This window comes from Schistocerca cancellata, chromosome 7, assembly GCF_023864275.1.
Source record: "Schistocerca cancellata isolate TAMUIC-IGC-003103 chromosome 7, iqSchCanc2.1, whole genome shotgun sequence".
NCBI lineage: Eukaryota > Metazoa > Arthropoda > Insecta > Orthoptera > Acrididae > Schistocerca > Schistocerca cancellata.
The window spans coordinates 349,958,833-349,983,913 of NC_064632.1; the positions used below are offsets into that span (position 1 = coordinate 349,958,833).

Genomic DNA, 25,081 nt, shown 5'->3' on the forward strand with positions numbered 1-25,081 from the left:
ATGTGAAAATAATTGAAATGTATCTGTTTTCTTTTCCAGTTTGCCTCGCTATTGCTATTCCAAATCTTGGAGCTGTCATCTCGTTGGTCGGCGCAGTCAGCAGTTCCACATTAGCTCTCATATTTCCTCCTCTTATAGAAATTCTTACCTTTTGGCATGATGATCTTGGAAGATATAACTGGATACTCTGTAAAGATATCTGCATTATGATATTTGGTGTCTGTGGCTTTATGTTTGGGTCATATGTTAGTATTGCCAACATAATTTCACCAGAAGAATGAATAGTCTTCCAGTCACAAATTATCATCATGATATACCACAGTTATACAACAGAAAAACAAATTTGTTGTCATAAAGCAAATATAAATTTGTTTTGGAACAAATTCACCTCTGTTGTAATAAGTTTACAGATGTTAATATTGTGCAGTTTTATACACTTCATGAAGTTTTATTGATATCATACGGTACTATGAAAAACATTTAGATATTTTATAAGGAAGTTTACTGTACAAAGGAAGTTTATTTTTGTAACACCACATTTTTCCGGAAAAAATGTGGTTGTTGTTGATACTTGAACATATTTATTATTTATTTTTATTTACTTGTCTATGGCAATGTAAATTGTAAATACTTTGTGTATATTAATATGTTACCCTGTTTTAATTTCAATATTACTTCTTCGATGACAACTTTAACAAATGTAAAATGTATGTGATAAAATGGTTTTTAGGAAAATAATGCTTCTAAGAATATATTTCTGTTCAGAATATACTGACAGATTATTTCTTGCATAAGATAGCAAGACTTTTCTGTATCTTCCAAAGACCTGTGATATTACTGACAAGATTACATTAACTTATTTTGTAATGAGCTTTCAAGTTCAGGGTTTTAAAATATGTTAGTAGCACATTGATGAGACAAAGAACATTTGGCCACAATTAAAAAAAATATTGACACTTTTATTTCAAAAATAGAATAGTGAATGTGAATACTGAATGTAAGAGGAACAGATGAAAATGAGCTTCCATGTGTTACAATAACAACTGTCAGATTAGCTATGATACTAATAGAACCAGTTGCCTTTTTATGGTAATAGTGTTTATATGTGACTTCAAAGAACACAGTTTTGCATAATTAAATGCCAAAGATATTTGTGTTATTTTATGGTGCAGTTAATGCAAAAAATGTACAAATGAGCAATGCTAATTTGTATACCTGAATCTATTGTTCAGCTGTAATTATCTGAAAATGCACAAATCGATGCTTGATGTATGGCACATGTACATAAGTGGATGTTATAATGTGTACACCTAACCTGCAATAGCAAACTGTAGATACGCACAGCTAAATTGCGAATCTTATCATAATTATGTATTTATTAATGAGCTGTACATCTGAAGAGACATGTTAACAAGAGATGTAAGAGCATAGACACTCTTTGTGCTGTAAATGTCTCATTGTCAAGGAGCTGTATGCACGATGTCTCTTAAGTATATAATGACTTTCTCTGTGGAGAAAATTATTTTAAAACAAAATACTGCCTTTTGCCAGTAAGTATTATTTTAACTTAATTTTTTATGTTTTGTAATTTATGTATTATTTATGCATGTTTTACATGTACTTTTTGTGGTGCTCCATTGTATAACCAAGATGATCAAAAAGTCAGTAATAGCATTTTTTTAATCTTCAAGATATGGAACAGCATTTCTCCACCACACTGTATTTAGCCTGCAAAATTTGAACAATAGGTTATTAACTCATTCTGTTTTATCAGTGTGGGCTTGGAGGAAATGGATATGTATGTGTCTTAAATGAATTGTTGCACAACAACAGATAATTATCATTGAGCTTGGAAAAAGCTAAATAAACTGACAATAATTTGTGAAAAGCTTATTTATTTACAAACATGGCCCTATCTAATCAACCACCACTAGTAGCAAGAAGCAAATGAATATACAAATGTTCTTTCATGTTAATAGATATATAATTTTTAATAATGGAAATGTTATCTACATTTTGTGTGACGTTACATACCCACAGAAATTATTGAATTATTATTTTGTGTTTCATTTGCTGACAATGCAATCAGAGATCAAATGTTCTTGCAATCTCAAGAAGGTTAGCTGATTTTTGCATAAATGATAATCTTTACTCTGCAAGGAAGTATAACGATAACTTCATTTAATATAATATGCCTTTTGGCATAATAATGGCAAATTAAATTTATTGTGGATATAGAAACAGTAGTGCACATGTAGTAACAAAACTTATGTACTTTTATTACAAGTTAATGTTTTACTCTCATGCAATCATTTTCATTAGCAACAGTATAGCTAATATTGTTAAAATTTCATCATTTTTGAAACCAGTGACAATTGTATGAATGTTAATAGCATTCTTACTTCGAGATAAAGGAGTGTTATATTCAGAACTACCCTACAAATTAGTTGCGTAACGCAGGTGTGCATGCATTTACAAAAAAACACACACACACACACACACACACACACACACACACACACACACACACACACACACACACACATTAACAAAGAAATAAGGTAAATATGAAAAATATATACTTTATATGGATTTCTCTTTATAACCAGCGATGTGGTTTTTCTGATTGATCTGATATCTGATAAATTCTGTTATAAAGTATGTCTAGCTCTTCATAACTTATTACAATATCAGATGATAGAATTTAAATGTTTTTTAGAAGTTTTTTGAAGTTTTATGGAAATTACATACACAGATACAGTAATGATTGAAAGCAAGAAGACAGTAAAGTGTTTATTATTTTAGAGGTATGTTGATAAAAACAGTTGTGCACAAGAGCAAATGCTGATTGTATCTTCTGATTTTCTGTCACATTACAATAATTCATGTCACATTACAATTCCTGTCATAAAAATAATGAACATGACAATAAAGGACAATAAATTATGCATCACTGAAACTTTAAAAGAAGTTTCTGAATACTAGAATTACTGTGTTGCTTGCATTTATCCTCCCCAAACAAAAATAGCATTTGATGTTGAGCAGCTCTCAATTTTATTTGCAGTTGTGGAACTACTGCTGCTCTTAAGGTCACTCAGAAACTTGCATGAGGACTGAAATGTACACATACCAAACTGAATTTGACAGGTGGAGTATGCTTTTTTGCTCTGATTACAACAACAACTCATGAGGGCATGGGTTATAAAACTGTGTGGAAGTGTCTGAAAGCATACTGGTGTATAATTGATCAAGAACTGCCTGGAACTTGATGAGTTTGGTTGGAGAAGCGTACAAAGTTTGCACATCTATTTTTGACATCTCATGTTTCCTCAATAGGATTGTCCCCAAGTAATCTCCCACAACGTAATTTGGGAGTGATAAAGAGGTGCTTTAAATTTTTGAGATTTGTGGTGGAATAGTATGCATGTAAACAAATGAGTGCATATAATCTGCCAGTAGCTTGTGAAGGGTGGTAATAGATCAGGGGGTCCTGTCTTTGTCTCACATTAAGGTTACTCAACGTACTACCCTGTTGACAAGTAGGATCCATTGCCATAAATTCCTTTTGATGCTCATGTACTCTGCTAATGGCATTTCTTAACATCTCAACATAGTTGTGGCTTATAACTTCAGGTGACCTCCTTCAGTCCTTCAAGCAACAATACCAATTTTGTACCCTACAGTGTGTCAGCAGCAGAGGTGAAGAACAGTATCTGCTGAACCCAATAGCAAAGAACTGGTTCTAGTTGACATAATTACAAAGAAGTTGCTGTCAACCACTGCACTGCACTCTCTGTATCCTCTGTTACAATTCATGATAGTCAACACCATCCTCTTTGATTCATGGCATTTAACTCTGGCAGTGCCAGTTTGACACAGAGTAAAGTATCATATGATCTTCACAAAGTGCCCTGTGAAAAATATGAATATACCTGGATGAATTAAGAAGTAGAGTGTCCTATCCGGTTGGCCATCATTATCTGGCTACCATTAACCACAGAGAAAGCCTACACCTTATCTACCTTATATGTGCCCCCTACTACACCAGCACATTATGTGAAAATATATGACTTGTCAAGGCTATTGAAGTATTCCAAGTTGGGTAATTCTAATGTCCAATGTCTTGATCAGTTTGGCAAGAACACTGATGGATGGCTACTCACCAAACTGAAATGCAGATAGTCAGTGTCTGGAACTTTCTAAATTTGACTTTAAGGCATAATGAGTCATGTAAAGACTGACTGAGTAAATGACAATACAGAGAAAAGCATGCAGAATGGTTGTCAGGATCCCAGGCTTTGTGAGACAGAGCACTTGAGGTCTGGACCAAAACTGCGCATTTAGCACTTTTAAAGTGGCTTTCCAAAGTTACAGGGTCTGGCAAGCTAGTGTCCATGGGTAAGCTTAACGGAGGGCCTTTTGTCGTGCAAATATGAGGGATGTCTGTATTCATTCTGGCTTAAAGAACATTTGTTGTAGTGTCCTGTGGGAGCTATGCCATTGGGTCTACCAGCTTCTCCTGCATCTACACCCCTTAATATGAAATTCGGCTAAATAAACAAAAACATGTTCCCTAGAAAGGCTGCTATTTCAACTACTTTCAATTGAGAGACAATAAATTGCGGAGCTTTAGGATTTGAATATAAATATGGTATGAAAAGTTCTAGTACACTACTGGCCATTAAAATTACTACACCAAGAAGAAATGGAGATGATAAATGGGTATTCATTGGATAAATATGTTATACTAGAACTGACATGTGATTACATTTTCACGCAATTTGGTGCAGAAATCCTGAGAGATCAGTACCCAGAACAACCACCTCTGGCCATAATAATGGCCTTGATATGCCTAGGCATTGAGTCAAACAGAGCTTGGATAGCGTGTACAGGTACAGCTGCCCATGCAGCTTCAACAAGACACCACAGTTCATCAAGAGTAGTGACTGGCATATTGTGATGAGCCAGTTGCTCGACCACCATTGACCAGACGTTTTCGATTGGTGAGAGATCTGGAGAATGTGCTGGCCAGGGCAGCAGTTGAACATTTTCTGTATCCAAAAAGGGCCATACAGGACCTTTCAACATGCGGTTGTACATTACCCTGCTGAAATGTAGGGTTTCACAGGGATCGAATGAAGGGTAGATCCACGGGTCGTAACACATCTGAAATGTAACTTCCACTGTTCAAAGTGCCGTCAGTGTGAACAAGAGGTGACCGAGACGTGTAACCAATGGCACCCCATACCATCACGCCGGGTGATACGCCAGTATGGCAATGACGAATCAATGCTTCCAATGTGTGTTCATCGCGATGTCACCAAACACGGATGCGGCCATCATGATGCTGTAAACAGAACCTGGATTCATCCGAAAAAATGACGTTTTGCCATTCGTGCACCCAGGTTCGTCGTTGAGTACACCATCACAGGTGCTCCTGTCTGTGATGCAGCGTCAAGGATAATTGCAGCCATGGTCTCCGAACTGATAGTCCATGCTGCTGCAAACGTCGTCGAACTGTTCGTGCAGATGGTTGTTGTGTTGCAAACGTCCCCATCTCTTGACTCAGGGATCGAGATGTGGCTGCACGCATGATCCGTTACAGCCATGCGGACAAGATGCCTGTAATCTCGACTGCTAGTGATAGGAAGCCATTGGGATCCAGCACGGTGTTCCGTATTACCCTCCTGAACCCACCGATTCCATATTCTGCTAACAGTCATTGGATCTCGACCAATGCGAGCAGCAATGTCGTGATACAATAAATCGCAATCGCGATAGGCTACAATCCAACCTTTATCAAAGTCTGAAACGTTATGGTACGCATTTCTCCTCCTTACACGAGGCATCACAACAACGTTTCACCAGGCAACATTGGTCAACTGCTGTTTGCGTATGAGATATTGATTGGGAACTTTCCTCATGTCAGCACATTGTAGGTGTTGCCACTGATGCCAACCTTGTGTGAATGCTCTAAAAAGCTAATCATTTGCGTATCACAGCATCTTGTTCCTGTCTGTTAAATTTTGCATCTGTAGCACGTCATCTTTGTGGTGCAGCAATTTTAATGGCCAGTAGTGTACATCTTTAGGATTCAAAAACAGGTTAGTGAAACTGGATAAGGAGTTAAATAACATAAAGTAGAACATGGTAGATTAATGAAGAAAAAATGGAAAAGAAAATGAAATTAAAATTGGGCCATATGATTTTTATTAGCAGATATGGGAACTCCAGATGTAGGCTTAGTTGGAGACAAGACTAGATGACCCGTTGATTGTCACACACGGAGAGTGAAATGAGATGTTAGGACAACAGTAGATTGTTTAATTAACTTGTTTATTCTGGCCCTTGATCATAATACACCAGGAACAGCTTCGTGGAGGTGTCCAGTTGCCTCTCATGTGGAACAATAAATGTCCGGCATTGCTGACAGCACAAAGAGTAGGGCTTAGCGTGACATTACTCAAATGCCATACGCAGTGATGTCTCTGGCTGCAGCGATAATGACAGTGCCACAAAGCAGCTGACCGTACCGTAGGGCCGTGACCTCCCTCCAGTGAGCGGGCAGCTCTGTGCTGTGGCAGTGGCTCTCTTGTGACTGAGGGCAGGCTGCCCTGTCCTGTGGTCCTGTACTGCATTCCGGGGTGTCACTCTGGGTGTCACAGGGTTATGGTATAGACTGCGATACTGAAATGAGAATATTTTAGTAAATGAATTGCTGAGTACTTATATGCTCCAGCCTGTGTTTGATTTAGGGCTTAAGGTAGGCTCATCCAAGAACTGCACACGGAGGGCATGGCTACGCTCCGCAGGCACAAGGCAGTGTAGTTTGGCACCCAGTATGCGATGTGTGTCGCTAGTGTCAGCATAGGAGTGAGAGAGATAGGTGCGGAGCGAGTGAGACTGTGGAACACTACTCTGCCCTGGACTGTCTTGCGGTCAGATCTGTTGTAAACAAAATAACAGAGGAAGGGCAGCCCTGTAAAAGTGGTCGATGGCTGGTAAAACGAGCAAACCATTTACTTTTTAGGAAACAATTAGTGCTCATGTGGCAGAATTACTACACAAAGCTTTAGAAAACAATATCCAAAACAACAATTGAAGAACAACTGAGTAGTTTTCCAACCCACAGGTTGATTCTATTAGTGTTGCATATGAACACTCATCATATGTACAGTAGGTGTCTTCTGAAAGATATGTCAATTTCTTAAATGACCTAGTGTAATAAATATTCTATTTTAGTAATAATTTTATGTACAGGATATAGAGTCTCATTCTCACTGTTAGTAGTTACAGGTAAATATTTTTTGTTGCACTTAAGGCTACAGCTTTTTGTAACCCTTTTCAGAGTTTAGACACTGGATCCTTAGTTTGCTGTTTTGTACACAATAATTTAAATTGACCAAGTTTGAAAATATATTTAGAAAAATAGAATGAAGGTTATAAAGACCTTTAATCCTTACAATTAACATTTTACATATTTTTCTTTTTTGAGGAAATGATTTTGTCTAGGTTTTGTACAGTATTCCGAGAGACTGCTAACCTCAAAAATTAGTCAAATTTTACCACTATGTAGTGAATGATTCTTAGTTTTAGCAAGCTTTAAAAGGGAGAAAAAGTGCTCACAAATATACGTGGAACCAAACATCAAGAGAACTTTGGCCACGTGCTTGTGCAAACGAGGATACCTCTCTCATGGAAAAGAACAAAAGAAAGCAGTCCTTCAGGCAGATATTGCACTGCAGGTCAATCAGCTCTAGTTGAAACATTTTTGAAATGTCCTTTGGCCGAAGGGAAAATGGGTGAACAAATATATCTAAGGCCAGTTGAAGCCCACTTATTTCCAAAAATCTGTTTTCAAACTCTTCTTGTAATTTGCAAATGATATGAACCTAATCTGAAAAATCCACATCTTCTTTAATGCTGTCTAATGCAGGTAAGTGTCCACAATTCTCCTCACAACTGTTTTTCCCACAAAATTAAATTTTTTTGAATGCTTGAATTGTCTGCACAAAATCAACAACAGAGCGATTTTCACCTTGGAGTGATATGTTCAAAGTATTTAAATGGCCAGTTAGGTCCCTCAAAACAGACAAATTTGCTACCCACTTAGGATCATGAAGTAATTTTTCTGGATGTCATTTCATTTCCAAAAAGGTATTGATTTCGTACCTCAAGGAGAAAAACCAATGAATCACCTTCCCTCTACTCCGCCATCTTACTTTAGTGTGGTAGGGGCTGTACAGGTATTCTGCTTCGGTATCATCAGACAATGGACTGCTGTGAATGAGAAACAGCGAACTTCAACTATTTTTTACCTACATAGCCATTTTTGACCTGACGTAATCCAGAAATCTAGTGTGTATTCCTCATAGCGCAGGGGCTCCATCTGTTGTTACACTGGTCAGGCATTCGCATTTTAAACCCATTGACTTGAACACATTTTCCATGGCTAGAAAAATATCCAAACCCCTAGTTGTGTCTTTTAACGGCATAAGGTCGAGAAATTCTTCAGTGATACACAGATTGCCATTGACACCCCGAATGAATATGATGAGTTGAAATATGTCCGCAACGTCCATGGAATCGTCAAGAGCGATAGAAAATGAAATGAAGTTTGCCACTGTCTCCATTAATTACTGCTCCATATCTTCAACTTGGTGAGCAACTTTTTGAGGTAAAGACCTATTTTTTTAAATTTTTCCATGAGGTCTGCTGGACGAATATAAGCCGCCGAGTTGACCAGGCAATCCTTGATGAGACTCCCAGCCACTAAGGGTTTCCCTGCTTTTGCAATTCTCAGCGATCAATTGTAACTGACGCGCCAACTTTGCCCACATGTTTCCTGCTCCTACCATGAAAAAAAAAGCCTTGTAATTAATTTTGTACAATCCTGTTTTTAGAACACTTTTATCATTTTAACAATTAATTGTTTCATTCATTGAAACCCAAATAAAAAACTAACGAAAAAAGTCTGGTTTTATTTGCAGTTCCTCTGAAAAGTGGTCATAGATGCTAGCAAGGACAGTGAAAATGTGATCACAAAATAAATGATTTTCTGTTGGAATATTTGTGTTTTAATTATTTGAAAACATAGATCAAACTACAATTCAGAGAGTGGCAAAAAATAATGCACCTGAAATTTATGCAACCCAAACATAAAAATTTACCGAAAAGAAATGTTCCTTGTTTCTGACAATCTTATTTTCAATACTGGCACATTGCTAAGTGACATATCAGATTATAAAATATAGTTTTATTTCTCATATTTATAAATATTAATGAGTCATATGATAGGAAACACTTACTTCACTGTAATACTGCTTGAAATTTTCTTCCAGTTCTTCAAGCTTTGACTGGTGTTCCTCTTGTGACAAATTCTTGAACTGTTCTTTGTACTGGTGTTAAAGTGCCATTCAATTGAGTACCGGCTTGATCACTTCCCCGACAGAATTTGTCAAATCCTTCTTCCAAACTTCTCACCTTATTACGCATCTCCCATGTATTGAATACTGCCTGTATCACCCAGTGATGACATCATCAGTACATTTTCCAGCTTGGTGAACAGCATTGCTCTTCCAGGTTCTGGTTGTGCAATGTTTCTACTCTGATTTGGATCAGAAGTCACACTATGAACTGCATCATCTTGACTTCTCTGCACCTCACTTACAGGCAGAAATACCTGACACTTTCCTCTCCCTTAAATTCACTGCTGCTCTGCCACTGCTTATACTAATTACTCTAAATCTATACCTAGAAATTAAATGACTCTCTCCTAGGTCTTAATCTGTAGAGGTTCCTCATTACCATTTCATTCACAATCTCTTATTTATCTTCCAATACCTTTATCCTCACTCTTCCTTTCTGGTCTGCATCTCCTATCCCTAGCACAACTTCTGCACTCCCTTGCAAAGATTTCAACCACCTTAAATGCACAATTGTATTTCTCGTTGGCAACTGAATCTTGACATTTACTGGCAACACAGTCTTTCCCACTTTGTATGGCCCTTGAAACTTTGCAAAAAACTTCTTTGCATTGCCCTTCAGCGTATATGAAGTTGATAGCATCACCCACTGCCCAACCTTATACTGTGACATTCTTGCCATACAGCCCACTGCTTCTTCCTGTTTCTCGAGTGCTCTTTTACTTGCCTTCTCCACTCTACTCCAAATTTTCCTAATCAATCTGGCAATTTCCTTAACAGGCTCTCCAGTCTTTGCTTTTTTCCTTTTCAATATGTTGAACAGTGACAGCATTTTCTGACCATATACTATTTTATATGGTGATAATCCTGTACTCGCATGCTATTTTGAGTTGTAGGCAGAGAGTACATGCTTTAAATAGACATCCCAGTTAGAGTGCCGGCCATGGTGGCCGAGCAGTTCTAGGCACTTCAGTCCGGAACCACGTGACTGCTACGGTCGCAGGTTCGAATCCTACCTCGGGCATGGATGTGTGTGATGTCCTTAGGTTAGTTAGGTTTAAGTAGTTCTAAGTTCTAGGGCACTGATGACCTCAGCTGTTAAGTCCCATAGTGCTCAGAGCTATTTGAACCAACCAATTAGAGTGTGAAGAAAGTCAACATAATAATCAAGCATCTTCCCAATTGTCCTATGCACTCTTTCAGTTCTTCCATTGGTTTGTGGATGGAGACGACTTGTCCTTAACTTCTTCACATTCAGTAACTTACACAATTCCTTGAACAAATCTGACATGACGTTCATTCCCAGGTCTGTTACTATTGCTTCAGGCACTCCAAACTTCAGTGTCCAATTATTCACAAGCTCTTGTACTGCTGTTGCTGCATGCTGGTTTGGCTTAGTGACCGCTTCTACATTTCTTGAAAAATGGTCTGTGATTGTGAGTGTGTACTTGTTCCCTGCAGGTGTTTTATTGAATGTACAATGTTAATCCCCAAAAATGTGACTGGTGCTAATGCTTCAGGAAACCTCTGAAATGGTACTCTTGTTTGACACAAATCTGCGCACACTGTATGCAGTTCCACACATACTGGTTTACATCTGTATTTTTTATACTCTTGTGTTGGTAGATCTGCAGTCTCCGGGTCCAGCTAAAATGTAATCATGAATCTCTTGTAGCACTCTATTCCTTAGCTTCACTGGTATCACTACCTGTGGTGCCAACTTGCTTTCTCTGCATAGCAACCCATCCTGCATACAAAACTGTGACTGCTTAAAATGCTGCTTACATTCGTCATCCACTCCCTGAGCAGTTTGCCATTCCTTATGCTCTTTACTCCTAATATGTAATACTACTACTTTTCTGCTTCAGCCATCCACATTTCCATGCTTCTTCCAAGTTTTATGCATTACTTTGAAATCAAATTCACTTAGTCTTACTGCCCATTGCATCAACTTACTAGAAGGATCCTTTAATGCCAACAATCATTTGAATGCTGCATGATCTGTTATTGCTCTAAACTTTTTATCATACAGATAACATTTGAAATATGTGATCCTTTAAGTAAGGCTTAACATCTTTTTTCATTTTGGAATAATTTGTTTGTGCAGAATTTAGTGTCTTGATGTGTAAGCTATAGGGTGTTCTATGCCTTCTACTTCTTGTGACAACACACAGCCAAGTGCATGTTCTGATGCATCACATCATAAAACAAATTCACTATTAAAATCCAGAAATACCAATATCAGACTTGATGTTAAAACTTCTTTTCACTCCTCAAAAGCCTGCTGGCACTCTTCTACCACACAAATTTAGTACCCTTTGTTAACAACTGCATCAATGGTCTAGCAATTTCTGCATATCCTGTTATGAACAGGTATTAATAGTTTGTGAATCCTAAGAATGATGGCAACTTCTTTACAAGTTCTGGTACAGGAAATTCATGTTGAGCTCTAATTAACCCTATCTTCACTTACAGCCTGACCTAGGTATGCTATCTTTCCCATCACAGAATTACACTTTTCTGTACTCAGTATTAACTTTGCTGCTTTTAACCTTAGAAATATTTCCCTTAGTTGTTGCACATGCTCTTCCATATCACTCCCATAGACAATTATGCCATCAAGATAACTAAGCATTACCATGGTTTTAAACCCCTGATGAGTAGGGGAAGAATGGGAACAGTGAGACGCAAAAATTGAAATCGAAATTACACTTTAAAAAAATCTTTATTGGTTTAATATCTTATGGTAACCATATATACTGTGCTTAAGTATGTTCAAAGTGGTACAATAGTATTTTAATGTATTCTTTTTCCTTTAAAAAAAAATTAATCATGAAAGTGTCTCACTGTACCCATGAATTTTTAATGGTGGGTACAGTGAGACAGTGCCTCAAATTCTAATGAACTTCATAAGAAGCAAAGTTTATCTCAAATGAAACAGCAGATTATTGTCTTTTTGTCTTGCTGTGTGTTATAGTAGGGTTAGGCAATAATGTTTTTACGCATTTTGTGTCGATGAACAAAATATCTGGAACTAAAAGCATCACAAATTTGTTCTCTAGTTTAAAACTTTTCCTAAGAAATGTAACTTCACATTCGGATGACTCTCCTGCAATTGAAAGAATTTTTTCTACATAATAGATTTTCTTTTTTGCCTCAAACTCTACTAAAACAAAGTCACCCACTTTGGGTGAGCACTGTAAGTTTTCAAAGTTAACCGTATCCAGTTCTGGAATCAGTTGTGTCTGATCAAAAGTCTCATCATCTGAAGAATCTTGCAAAATTAATTCACTTTTGTCAGCATCAGTTTCATCAAATAGGAATAAAGCTTGCTTTGCTTTAGGTCCCTTAATGTCTTTTTGTTTCCTTTTCATTTGTAGTTCATTCCTTTCCGGTGTGTTGGTCGCAATCATTGTTCTTCCTGTAGGCCATCTGTGACTGCAACTTTTTCTTGGTTTTGCCTTTGGGAAACCTCATATGTCTTCTGGAGAGAGATAAGACATTGGTGGAGATTTTCCATGTGATTGTGAAGAACTGGATGCTATAGATTGTGCTTCACTTTCATCATGTGATGGGTGTCCCACATCAGTTTCAGGTTTAAGGTCTTTTTCAGTGACATGTGTGTTTCCAGGCTTCCATTTAGAGGTCTGTCAGTAACAGAGGATGGAAGAAAATCATCCTCATTGAACACATAGCAATCTAAAGGAAATATTCCTGTCTTCTTAAATCCAGCAATGATATTGACAGGAGTCATTCCTCAGGGATATACTATCCCCACACAGTGAGCAACATTGCAAATTGAAAATGTTTCACCTGGATGAGACATCATCCATGTATCTACAGCAGCATCATAAAATGTATGGAAGGGTTTCATGACACTGACACCAAGAGGCTGCAGTTTATTGGTGCAATGAGGTGGAATTGTCAGAATTGTTATCCCATTCTCTTTGCACAGATCTATTGCCTCTATTGAGAGGTGGCTCTCATGATTATCCGTCACTAACAAAGATGGATTTGCTTTTCAGCTGGCAGAGAACTTGATGAAGTGATGAATGGCCTTCACAAAACATTCTGAGTTCATCCAGCCTCCTTTAACGGCAAGGCCTAATGTGTCAGCAGGTGCTCCTAATATCATATGATCTTTAAAATTCACACGTGGAAATAACATGACAGGGGGTAGGCTGTTACGAAGAGTATTTATAATACAACATATCATAACTAGTGTTCCACATTCTGCACTGGTTGCTTTTTCATACCCTTATAACATACAACATATCATAACTAGTGTTCCACATTCTGCACTGGTTGCTGTTTCATACCCTTTAAGGCCAAAATCTTCTGTGACTTCTGCACCGGTGTTGTTCCATCTTCATCAAGATTGAAAATACGTGATCCATTAGCAAAATGTGGATGACATTTGATTACTTCTTCCAGTTTACAAAGAACTTTGACACATTAAATTTATTAAAGCTTGTAGCTCTAGATAAGCTGCATCCTTCCGGGGTTCGAAGAGACAGTTGAGGGAATATCTGTCGAAAACCTTTCATCCAGTTGGTAGATGCTTTCTCACTTTCAGTCCAGGTTTGGGTAAAACAAAGTTATTTTTAATACCTAATTCATAGGCTAAGGTACGGCAATCATTCATAGTAAGTCCATAACACATTTTAGAACACACAACTAGATATTCACACAAACTAAGCTCCAATGCTGGTGGAAAAATACGGTTCACTGAATAGTTGGGACACATGTTTTAAGTGTTGTTCTCACAATATTTCTTAATGTATCGACAAACTGTTTGAAAGGATAAGCCTTTCAGCTTAGATGCACTCCTGATGCTCATTTTATTTTTGATCATCAGCATGACAACTTCCGTCATTGAAGATTCTGAAAACCTTCTTATTTCCTTATCAGTCTTCTTTCTCCTGGGCATTTTATAAAAGAAAAGTCTGCACACTAAAATCTACAGAAATCACTGTTTCATACAGCAAGCGTGCGTTGTCAGACACTATGAAGAATCACTGGGAACAGTGAGACATGTCTCACTGTACTCTCATTAGTCATGTCTCACTGTTACCAGTTGCAAACTTTTTTCAAAATGACTCCAAACACTTTCAGATTAAAGCAACATTTCAATGAAGTGATGAATGAAATTATTTGAAAATACCAGTGGTCTACTCAGAAACCAGTTAAGTAAATTTAGTAAAAAGATACTTTTCTTACCTCTGAGCACAAATATACCAACAACAAAATCACAACAAGAATGTCAAGTATGAAACATGGAAATCCATAGACTAAATAATAATGGTTACCACATTCACAGTAGTTACCAACAACTGAATTCAAAATTCCAGAGATAATGTTTCACTGTTCCCACTGTCTCACTGTTTCCACTCTTCCCTACCCCGTCCAACAATCTCTGAAACATGGCAAGTGAATTTTTTAATGTGAACAGCGTTCTTCTGAATTGGTAGTGTCCCCAGGATGCTGAAAACACTGTTTTTTGTCAATCCTGCAGTGCAACCTCTGTGTTGTGTTAACCATTCTTCAAATACATAGTTAAAAAATATTTGCATTTCCCTAAATGACCCAAGGTTTTAGTGATGTTTGCAAAGAGTATGGTTTGTTATGGTTTTCACTTGCAGATATCTGTAATCCCAAAATTATTCCATCTTTCAGCTGTTGTCAAATAAATTCCTTGAATATTGGTTGTAAGCACCTATTCTGTATAAGCAGCCGGTTGGTACATGTCCCAAGGTACAAACTTGCAATAACAGCCTGATGAACAGAGACATAATTTTTAAGTAAAAGAGTAAAAACTTAAGTCATCAAATTACACACTGGCAGCATAAACAAAACAGTAGGCCATGGCAACCACTCTCACTTACACCTGACAGTAAAGAAGTACAGCGGTCAATCAAGATTCAGCTTCAAATCACACCACCCAGCAAACTGTTTGTGGTAGACTGGTGATTCATTTCCTCTTAGTATGTGGTGCTGTGCAATATGCTTAGCTGGTAGCAGCCCTTTTTGGAAAAATAAATCCTTAGCTTCCAAAAGTAATTTTTTCATCTTTTCCCCACTACTTCCCTTCCCTCTAGGTGCTTCACTTTTCCTTGTAACAATGTTTCAATGATGTCTGGCAATTAACCATGGCTGACACCCATTGTGACCCATTCTTCTTCCTCTAGGAAGTCAATATTAGTGATTAACAACCCCTCTGTTAATCCTGTGTCCTCTGGGCTAAAATTATCTACAGAAACAGGCATTTTCTTTTTACTCTTTATTTCTTGTATGCAATTCATCTGATCTAATATTCTCTTCTAACTGTTCCACCACACACAAAATTCCTACTGGCAAAGTAGACTCAACAATGAACCAAAGTGATTTCCCAGAACCCCTTAGGTACACAATCTTGCAGATCAAGTCTTAATGTGATCATTTGTTGTTCTTCTTTCACGACAGGCTCCCCTTGCAACATCGCTACACTGGCAATGGCTTCACCTAACTGAAACATTTTTCCATCAAGTTCCACCCTGTGTTGCTGAATATCGATTATGGCACAACACTGATATAAGAAATCCAATCCTATAATCATGCTGTAGCCTTCGCTCATGTGAGGCACAATCTCTACACATATCCAGAGAAAAGTCTAAGTTCACCTATCCTAATGGTGTGACACAATATACTCTGCTCCAAGCAGTCTGTACCATTGTGGGTTCCATTGCTTATGTTTCAGCAGATCACTACTGGCTACTGACAGATGCAACCCTGTGTTCAATATTATCCTGTAACCCTGTTTTCCTACTATTCCTCTTATCACACAGTCCACCTCTGCATAAGATTTCATAGCAGCCAATCACTGCAAATGACCTTTGGTGTTTAACCTTATTCTTTCCCAGTCTTCTACTTCTAAAACTATTGCCAGTGACACTGACTCCTTACATGCCCCATTAGTCTACATCTGAAACATTTTATATTAGCTGCAAACACTGTCCATTTACCTTCCATTCCAGTCGGCAAATCAATCTCATAACACTCTATAGCTAACCGCACCGGTCTTAAACCGCACATGCTGAGAAATAATAATAAAGGTGCTAGATTTAAAAGAACAGTTACAGAGGCATTCTGAGGAAAAACCTCAGGCTTGGCAAACAAGCCTTAACCTCATGAGCACTTTAAATTCTCCAGACAGATCTAACTACTGGTTCCCACACGCATGGTGACACTCTGCCATGGCACAGACGAAATGCTCAGTTTTACTTAATTTGAGAAACTGTGACGTGGCTGGTAGGCACGGTGGATTGCTGATCAACCCAGATGCCATGTGACAACTGGAGTGCCGCCACGCCAACAAACAAACACGCCACTGCTCCGGGCCCAGGGAACATGAACATGTTGTTTCCTGTCAAAGCTACCATGACAACACACATAAAAAGGGAACAGTAATCTGTGCAAATAAGGCTTCACACGATGGCAAGTGGGTACCAACTGGTTAAATTTACCACTCCTTAAAATTACTAGTATTCAGTACCAATCACATCAGTACCTGCTGATTCAGTAACACAACTTTCTCATATACCACCCTGCCTCCCACACAGATCAAGCCACAATTTATTCTCTTCACAAAACCTATCACAGGGAATACTCTTAGACTTGCACAAGATATGGCCTAGAATACGAACTGGAATTAGTAACACTGACCAATGGTCATGCATTCCAACACTGGTAGGTGTGTAAATATAACAGGACCCATTCCATACAACACATTTATGACCTTACAATATCAAGTACCCAAAATAAGAAACAATGCTTAATGGCACTTAGGTGAGAAGAAGCTACTACTTGCTGGATTCCAGCCATGGTGCTATTACTTCCAATCCACACAGGTGATCTTCAAGGTGGCATAAACCTTAAGTTTGCAGAGTAAGCTGGGAGTTTGTTGACCAGGTTGCAAGCAACATCTGTCTCTCTTAGCACCACCTGTCGCTACCAATTCTTAAGCGAGCTAGCGAGCTGGCCTGGCTTGCCGCTGACCAACTTAACCCTATGCCTTTCCTTGAGAATCGTTCCTTGCAGACATCCAAAGTTCCCAAAAAGCCATGACTTGCCAGAAACATGCCCCTCAGTCAACTGGCCTCTCCAGGCCCTGTCAAACCGGCAACACGCACACTTTGACCAAAGGCCTTAGCTTACGACACACGATCGACTCGACATTGGCAACCTAAGCAGTTAGCAGCACCAGAGGTAAACTAAACCATGACTCAACCTCCCTCCTTAAACCAACTTTTCTCCCCCTCCCTCTGTGGAGAAGAGACGGGAGGTTGAGTAACCAGCTTAAAGAGTCTGAGGATCTTATCGTGGCTAAATACTTGACAAGTAAGTTAATTGGCCCCAAAACCTTAACAATGGAACACAGACTGATGAAGCCAGAGTGTGAAGCCAACTTGAGCTCACCTGGCAGAGTTTCTGATGAAGATCTTATCCCCTACCCTGCCCTGAAACAAACATCTCTCCTCGTTATAGCACTTTGCCTGTCAATGAAGGGCCAATTTGATATTGTTCCTAGCCTGTTGCCAATTTTCCTTAAAGGTATCAGGAGTGATAGGTGTGGGCAGAAGATCATTAATATTCTACAAGTTACATAGTGGGGAGATGAGGAGATACCACAACATAAGGGTGGCAGGAGTAGCCTCTGAAGCTTCATGTTGAATAGAATTAAACATAAAGTTGAGCCAAGGGAGAGTAGTATACCATTTACTTGGGAACTTATTATGATATATAATCAAGGCTGACTCAAGGTTATGGTTGACTCTTTTGGCGAAGGGTGCCGGTGGATAATATGATGTGGTAATGACATGGTTAATGGGATTGTGGAAGCAAAATCATTTAAACTGTTTAGCAACAAGTGCTGGAGCATTATCACTCACCAGAGCCATATGAGGGTTAAATCAGAAAAAGATGTTGGAGAGATGTCTGGCAGTAGTAGTGGCAGTAACCCCATGGCTAAGAACAAGCCACAGAAATTTCAAAAACGTATCAATGATAACAAGGATGTAATGGTTTCCTTTCTTAGTACAGGGGAGGGGTCCCACAAAATCAATAAAGATTTTATCCATAGGGTACTGTTTACACTTGGATTGTAACAACCAGCTCACTGCGTTTTTATTAGGTGTGCCCCTTCTACAAGAGTCACATTCGCCAACCAAATGCTGGATATCCCTGGACAGCGATGGCCAGGTGAGGTTAGCTCATATCTTTGCCAAGGTCTTGTACAAGCCTAAACACTCACCCACCAACAAACTGTGGAAATAATGAAAGATGGAGGAGACTAACTCAAGAGGCAAGCAAATCCTTAATTGTCTGTGTTCTCTCACTTGTTTATACAATATACATTTTTCAACGTAAACCTCAGCACCTTCTTTCCAGATAACAATCACCTCCTAATGGGTCCCCACAGTGGGTCCTGTTCCTACATAATTTTAATGTCAGCAAATAATTGGGGCACTTCATTCAGAACAGTACGAGCTAGATCATGGGCGCCACTGGCTCAATCTACCTCACTGGTATCTTCCTGCTCAAACATGTGACTGAAGGCATCAGCTACCTGGTTTTCAGAGCCTTTAACATGGCACACTTTAAAATGAAATGCCAAAATCCAGACTGCCCACCTCGTGACTCTACCCATTTTCCAGGGCCTAGCCAGGACCTAACTTAATGCCTTATTATAAGTCTCTTTATTGAATTCCCTATGTTTTAGATAAAACTAGAACTTTTCAGGGCAAAGAGAATGGCCAGCACCTCACACTCATACATAGAATAATTCAACTCGGGACCAGCCAGCCTTCTTGACACAAAAGCTAAAGGGCATCTTTGACCTTGGTCCTCTAGGAGGAAAACTGCAGCAATCCTCACATTGGACATGTCAATCTGAACAACAAATCTCTTGCTGAAATCGGGCACAGCAAAACTGGGGGGTTCATGGTGGATGTCTTAATAGTTTTGTGGTGTCACCACCAGACACCACACTTGCTAGGTGGTAGCCTTTAAATCAGCCGCGGTCCGTTAGTATACGTCGGACCCGCGTGTCGCCACTATCAGTGATTGCAGACCGAGCGCCACCACACGGCAGGTCTAGAGAGACTTCTTAGCACTTGCCCCAGTTGTACAACCGACTTTGCTAGCGATGGTTCACTGACAAAATACGGTCTCATTTGCCGAGACGATAGTTAGCATAGCCTTCAGCTACGTCATTTGCTACGACCTAGCAAGGCGCCATTACCAGTTACTATTGATATTATGAATAATGTACCGTCAAGAGCGATGTTCACCATTAATGGATTAAAGTTAAGTATTCCACCAGCTACGTCCATTTTTTCTAAATTCTAATTTCCTTGTCCTGTTCCAGACCTCACGCCAGCGTGAGCTAAAACGCGTGACTTTTGCCATCCCCTAGTAACCCGGAGTTGGCTCTCCTGCCAACCCACAGCATTGGCGATGAGACAATACTGCGTTCATAACTATACTGCCCTGATTTACTTGTGTAATGGCTTCACCACCATCTCCAGATGCACTGTCCGAATTTTATCGCTTACAGAATCAGCAGACACAGGCCTTACTGGATGCCCTTGGACAGCTCGTCCAGGGTCAACGTGCACTGAAAAACGATGCGGCAGCCGCCGCTCCACCGCTCACGCAGCCACAATACGCAGTTGCACCACCTTTTCGACCTTTTGATGCTGTGCTAGAAAGCTGGACAGAGTGGTCACGCCAATTTGGATTCCATCTCGCCACCTACAGAATTCAAGGTAACGAGCGGCAGCCTTTTTTGTTGTCCTCCGTAGGTGTGCACTCGTACTGTGTGATAGTCAAATTATTTTTCCAACGCGATGTAGCAACTCTGTCCTACGAAGAAATTTTGTCTGCATTAGATGCATATTTCAAGCAATCAGTCAATGTAGTTGCAAAAAGGTATACTTTCTTTCGTACGAAACGTACGGCAGGTTAGACTTACAGGGAGTGGGTTGCAACCTTGCAAGGCCTTACTAGGGATTGTGCTTTTGAGTGTCAATGTGGACTGCCGTATTCAGATACTACGGTGCGTGATGCAATTGCACAGAACGTTTCTGATGTTCGTATACAGGAACAGATTTTGAAACTAGTCAATCCCTCCCTTCAACAAGTGATGGACATATTGGATCGGCAGGATACACTTGACTTTGCTCAGGAATCATTTGAAACTTCACCACCCGTGTGTCAGGTTAACCAACCCACCGGGCGAGCTGCTCGGAACAGTAAACAGTCCTCGCGCCCGGCCGCACCGCTGCCGCCAGGCTCTCAGCCACATGTACCGCGCCGGCAAGCAAATGCAGTGCTAAAATCAAGCCCCGCAGTGTGCTACTAGACATTGGCGTGAGAATTGCCCGTCACGCCAAGCTATTTGCTTTTACTGTAATGAAAAATGACATGTTCAAAGTGTTTGCCAGAAAAAGCTCAGATCGGAAGCTCAAAACCATTCCAGGCCCTTTGCTTCGTGCCGGAATCAGAATCGAACCAAGGATACTCAGGCTCACGAAACTTCGCCCATGGAAATTCATATAGTTCATTCCACTCCACCCAGTGCCACTCTCTCTAACAGTGACTGTGTTTGCCTCACAAATAGTGCGCGTCGACATCGCCGGACCTCCCGTCAAGTCGCAAGTGATTTTGTACCAGTGTCAGTTCACGTTGCACGAGACAGTCGCTCTTGTTGTCAGCAGGACAACAAACTTTTTGTGGACTTGGACATTAACGGCAAAGTGATACTATTCCAGCTCGATACCGGGGCTGCAGTTTCACTGATCAATCAAGACACTTACAAACTGCTGGGCATGCCTCCGTTGCGTGCCGCAACTGTTAACTACCTGTTCAGGTCACAAGATCCCTGTGTTAGGACAGTGCAGCCTTCTTGAAACATACAAGGGACAAACAAAACTTGTGTCATTTTACGTCCTTCGTTCTTCTTCTGCAGTGAACTTGTTTGGTTTCGATTTATTTCAGTTGTTTAACTTGTCTATAGTAAATCAGGTCCTATCAGTGAACCAGACTGTGCCTTCTGACAGTGTTTCTCGTCTATGTGAAGAATTTGCAGACATTTTTGCACTAGGCCTCGGTTGCACTAAGAACTATAAAGCACATTTGGAACTGAAAGTCAACGTGCAACCGAAATTTTCAGAGCGCGCAATGTTCCCCACGCATTGCGTGATGAGGTCGCAAAAACATTACACGATTTGGAATCACAAGGTGTAATTGAACGTGTGCAGGCTTCTCTCTGGGCATCACCCTTAGTAATTTTGCCAAAACCTTCGGGAAAATTGAGACTTTGTGTGGACTTCAAGGCAACAGTGAATCCACAACTAGTGACTGCAACTTTTCCTTTACCCCGCCCGGAAGATCTTTTTGACAAACTGTGTCAGGGTAAATATTTTTCGAATTTGGACCTAGCAGATGCGTACTTGCAAATACTGGTGGACGAAGAATCCCAGCGCGTTTTGGTGGTTAACACGCATCTTGGTTTGTATCGATTCAACCGACTGCCATTCGGGTGTGCATCCGCCCCTGCATTGTTTCAGCAATATCTACAAACTGTTTTTGCGTCGGTCCCTACTGCAGCAAACTATCTGGACGATATTGTGATCTCCGGAAAGACAGAAGAAGAACATTTAGCCAATCTCAGAACATTATTTCAGGTCTTGCGACAAAATGGTCTTCGCTTGCAGAAGGACAAATGTGTGTTTTTTGCTCGTGACTTACCCTACCTGGGACATGTACTCAATGCCCAAGGCATGCATCCCAGTCCCAAGCACCTCCGTGCCATACAAGACTTGCCTTCGCCACAGAATTTGAAGCAGCTACAGAGTGTGCTGGGAAAAATTAACTATTATCAGCGCTATGTTCCACAGGCCTCTTCCATTTCAGATCAGCTTCATCGCTTACGCCGTAAAGGTGTTCCGTTCGTCTGGACGACGAAATGCGAACGCGCCTTTCGCCAGTTGAAATCGGCGTTGCTTTCCAATACCTGCCTTAGGCCATTCGATCCCTGGAAGCCCCTTTTGTTGATGGTGGATGCATCGGATTTCGGGATCGGTGCTGTGCTTGCGCACAAAGATGGATCGCACGATCGCCCTATTGCCTTTGTGTCCAAATTGCTCTCGTCTGCGCAAAGAAATTATTCACAGATCGAGAAAGAAGCATTGGCTCTCGTATTTGGTGTTACAAAGTTTCATGATTTCTTGTATGGTCGTCACTTTACCATCATCACAGACCACAAACCTTTGACATCGCTTTTTCATTCGACCAAGCCTGTACCTCCACGTACAGCACAGAAATTCATTCGCAGATCTATTTTCCTCTCGCAGTACCGCTACGATATCTTGTATCGGTCCACTGCTAAGCACGAAAACGCCGATGCGTTGTCCCGTTTGCCTGTTGCTGAGGATAGAGCATTCGATTCCTCCGAATTTGCTTGCATGTTCATTGATTCGGAAACCGATGACGTGGTCGAATCCTTTCCGATTGATTTTCGTCGTGTAGCTACAGCCACAGCTGCCAACCCTGTCCTTGCTACCGTTCTGCGTTTTGTTGCTACGCAATGGCCCTTGTCAAAGTCACAGATCGGGGATCCGTTGGTTCGCCGATTTTTTGCTCACAAGGAGAGACTTTTTGTACAACGTGGTGTTTTGCTGTTGCATTCTGATAATGATCAGTCCAGGGTCGTGGTCCCACGTTCGTTACAGTCCTCTGTCTTACGGCTTCTCCACCAAGGACATTGGGGTGTAGTGAGAACGAAACAACTTGCTCGTCAGCACTGTACTTGGTTCGGAATCGATGCCGCGATTACGAATATGTGCTCTTCTTCCATGGTGTGTGCCGAACAACAATCAGCACCACCGCGGAAATTCTTTGCATGGCCAAAAACCACTTCCCCTTGGCAATGCTTACACATCGATTTTGCTGGTCCATTCTGGAATGCTCGATGGTTGGTTGTGGTAGATTCATTCAGTAAATTTCCTTTTGTTGTCCGGATGTCTTCCACGACATCATCTGCCACCATCCAAGCATTATCCGCTATCTTTTGCATTGAAGGTCTTCCACAGACTATTGTTTCTGACAATGGCCCGCAATTCGTGTCCGCAGAATTTCAGTCATTCTGCAAGGCCAATGGTATTCAACATCTGACGTCCGCGCTGTTTTCGCCACAGTCAAACGGTGCTGCTGAACGATTGGTCAGGACTTTCAAGTCACAGATGTTGAAGTTGAAAGAGTCGCATTCTCGGGAGGACGCGTTATTGCTCTTGTTGTCCTCATATTGCTCTCAGCCCCGAGATGGTCGCTTGCCGGCTGAGTTGCTCCATGGTCACCCTCATTGAACCTTGATGTCTTTGCTACATCCGCTGCATCAGGTTCCAGTGCAGCGGCAGACACCTGCTTTTGCCACAGGCGACGTTGTCTACTACCGCCACTATCGAGGTTCATGGCGTTGGCTCGAAGGGCGCATTCTTCGCTGCCTCGGTCGCGCTATGTATCTGGTTTTGGGAGCCTCTGGTGAGGTGCGACGGCATCTCAACCAGCTGCGCCTCTGTCGTAGCATGGGATCTGCCGCTCCCCGTCTGTTTTCAGTGACAGTGCCGTCCTGTCAGCGCCCTAGGTACCCATCTACTGGCTCGCCTCAGCCCCAGGTATTACCAACGCTGCCTTCCATTTTGCCCCATGGCGATGCGCCGCCGCCACCGCCGCCGCCGCCTGTTCTCCCGCTGGCGACGCCCGCAGTGGACGCATCGCTGCAACCGCCAGGCGCCTCCCTGGGTCACGCGCCGCCGATCGCTTCCCGTGACCAGTTGTCCTCCGACATGGAACTCTTGCCCACTCCGGACCATACGTCGTCTTCGCCCGTCGGGAGCCCCGGCCCAATGGAAGTCGACCCTTTGGCCCCTCCTGTCTCTCTGTGGGCGCATACACCACATGTTGGCGTGCACCCTGGAGCAGGTTTTCAGGCGTTTCCTAGCTCCCCGCAGTCCAAATGGCAGGGTGGCACAGCCTCGCCTGTTGTTAGGCTCCCCACCTCGTCACATACGTCAACATGGGGTCTTACCCATGGTGGGTGGAAGCTTTATGCCACAACCGTTTGCCGATTTGCGGGGAGGAATGTGGTGTCACCGCCAGACACCACACTTGCTAGGTGGTAGCCTTTAAATCGGCCGCGGTCTGTTAGTATATGTCGGACCCGCATATCACCACTATCAGTGATTGCAGACCGAGCGCCGCCACACGGCAGGTCTAGAGAGAATTCCTAGCACTCGCCCCAGTTGTACAACCGACTTTGCTAGCGATGGTTCACTGACAAAATACGCTCTCATTTGCCGAGACGATAGTTAGCATAGCCTTCAGCTACGTCATTTGCTACGACCTAGCAAGGCGCTATTACCAGTTACTATTGATATCATGAATAATGTACCGTCAAGAGCGATGTTCACCATTAATGGATTAAAGTTAAGTATTCCACCAGCTATGTCCATTTTTTCTAAATTCTAATTTCCTTGTCCTGTTCCAGACCTCACACCAGCCTGTGTGAGTTAAAACACGTGCCTTTCGCCTTCCTCTAGTAACCCGGAGTTGGCTCT

At 41.1% G+C, this 25,081-nt stretch overlaps 1 protein-coding gene across 10 annotated transcripts in view; it reads left to right on the forward strand.

Moving 5' to 3' along the window:
- Positions 1-1,888, forward strand: part of LOC126092574 (proton-coupled amino acid transporter-like protein pathetic) — a 235,089-nt gene extending 233,201 nt beyond the window's left edge. For all 10 annotated transcript variants that reach the window (XM_049908258.1, XM_049908253.1, XM_049908254.1 and 7 more), the window contains one exon: positions 40-1,888. In XM_049908258.1, coding sequence (XP_049764215.1) covers positions 40-281 — 242 coding nt within the window. In that variant the 3' untranslated portion in view covers positions 282-1,888. The remainder of the gene's footprint in view (positions 1-39) is intronic.
- Positions 1,889-25,081: the final 23,193 nt, after the last annotated feature.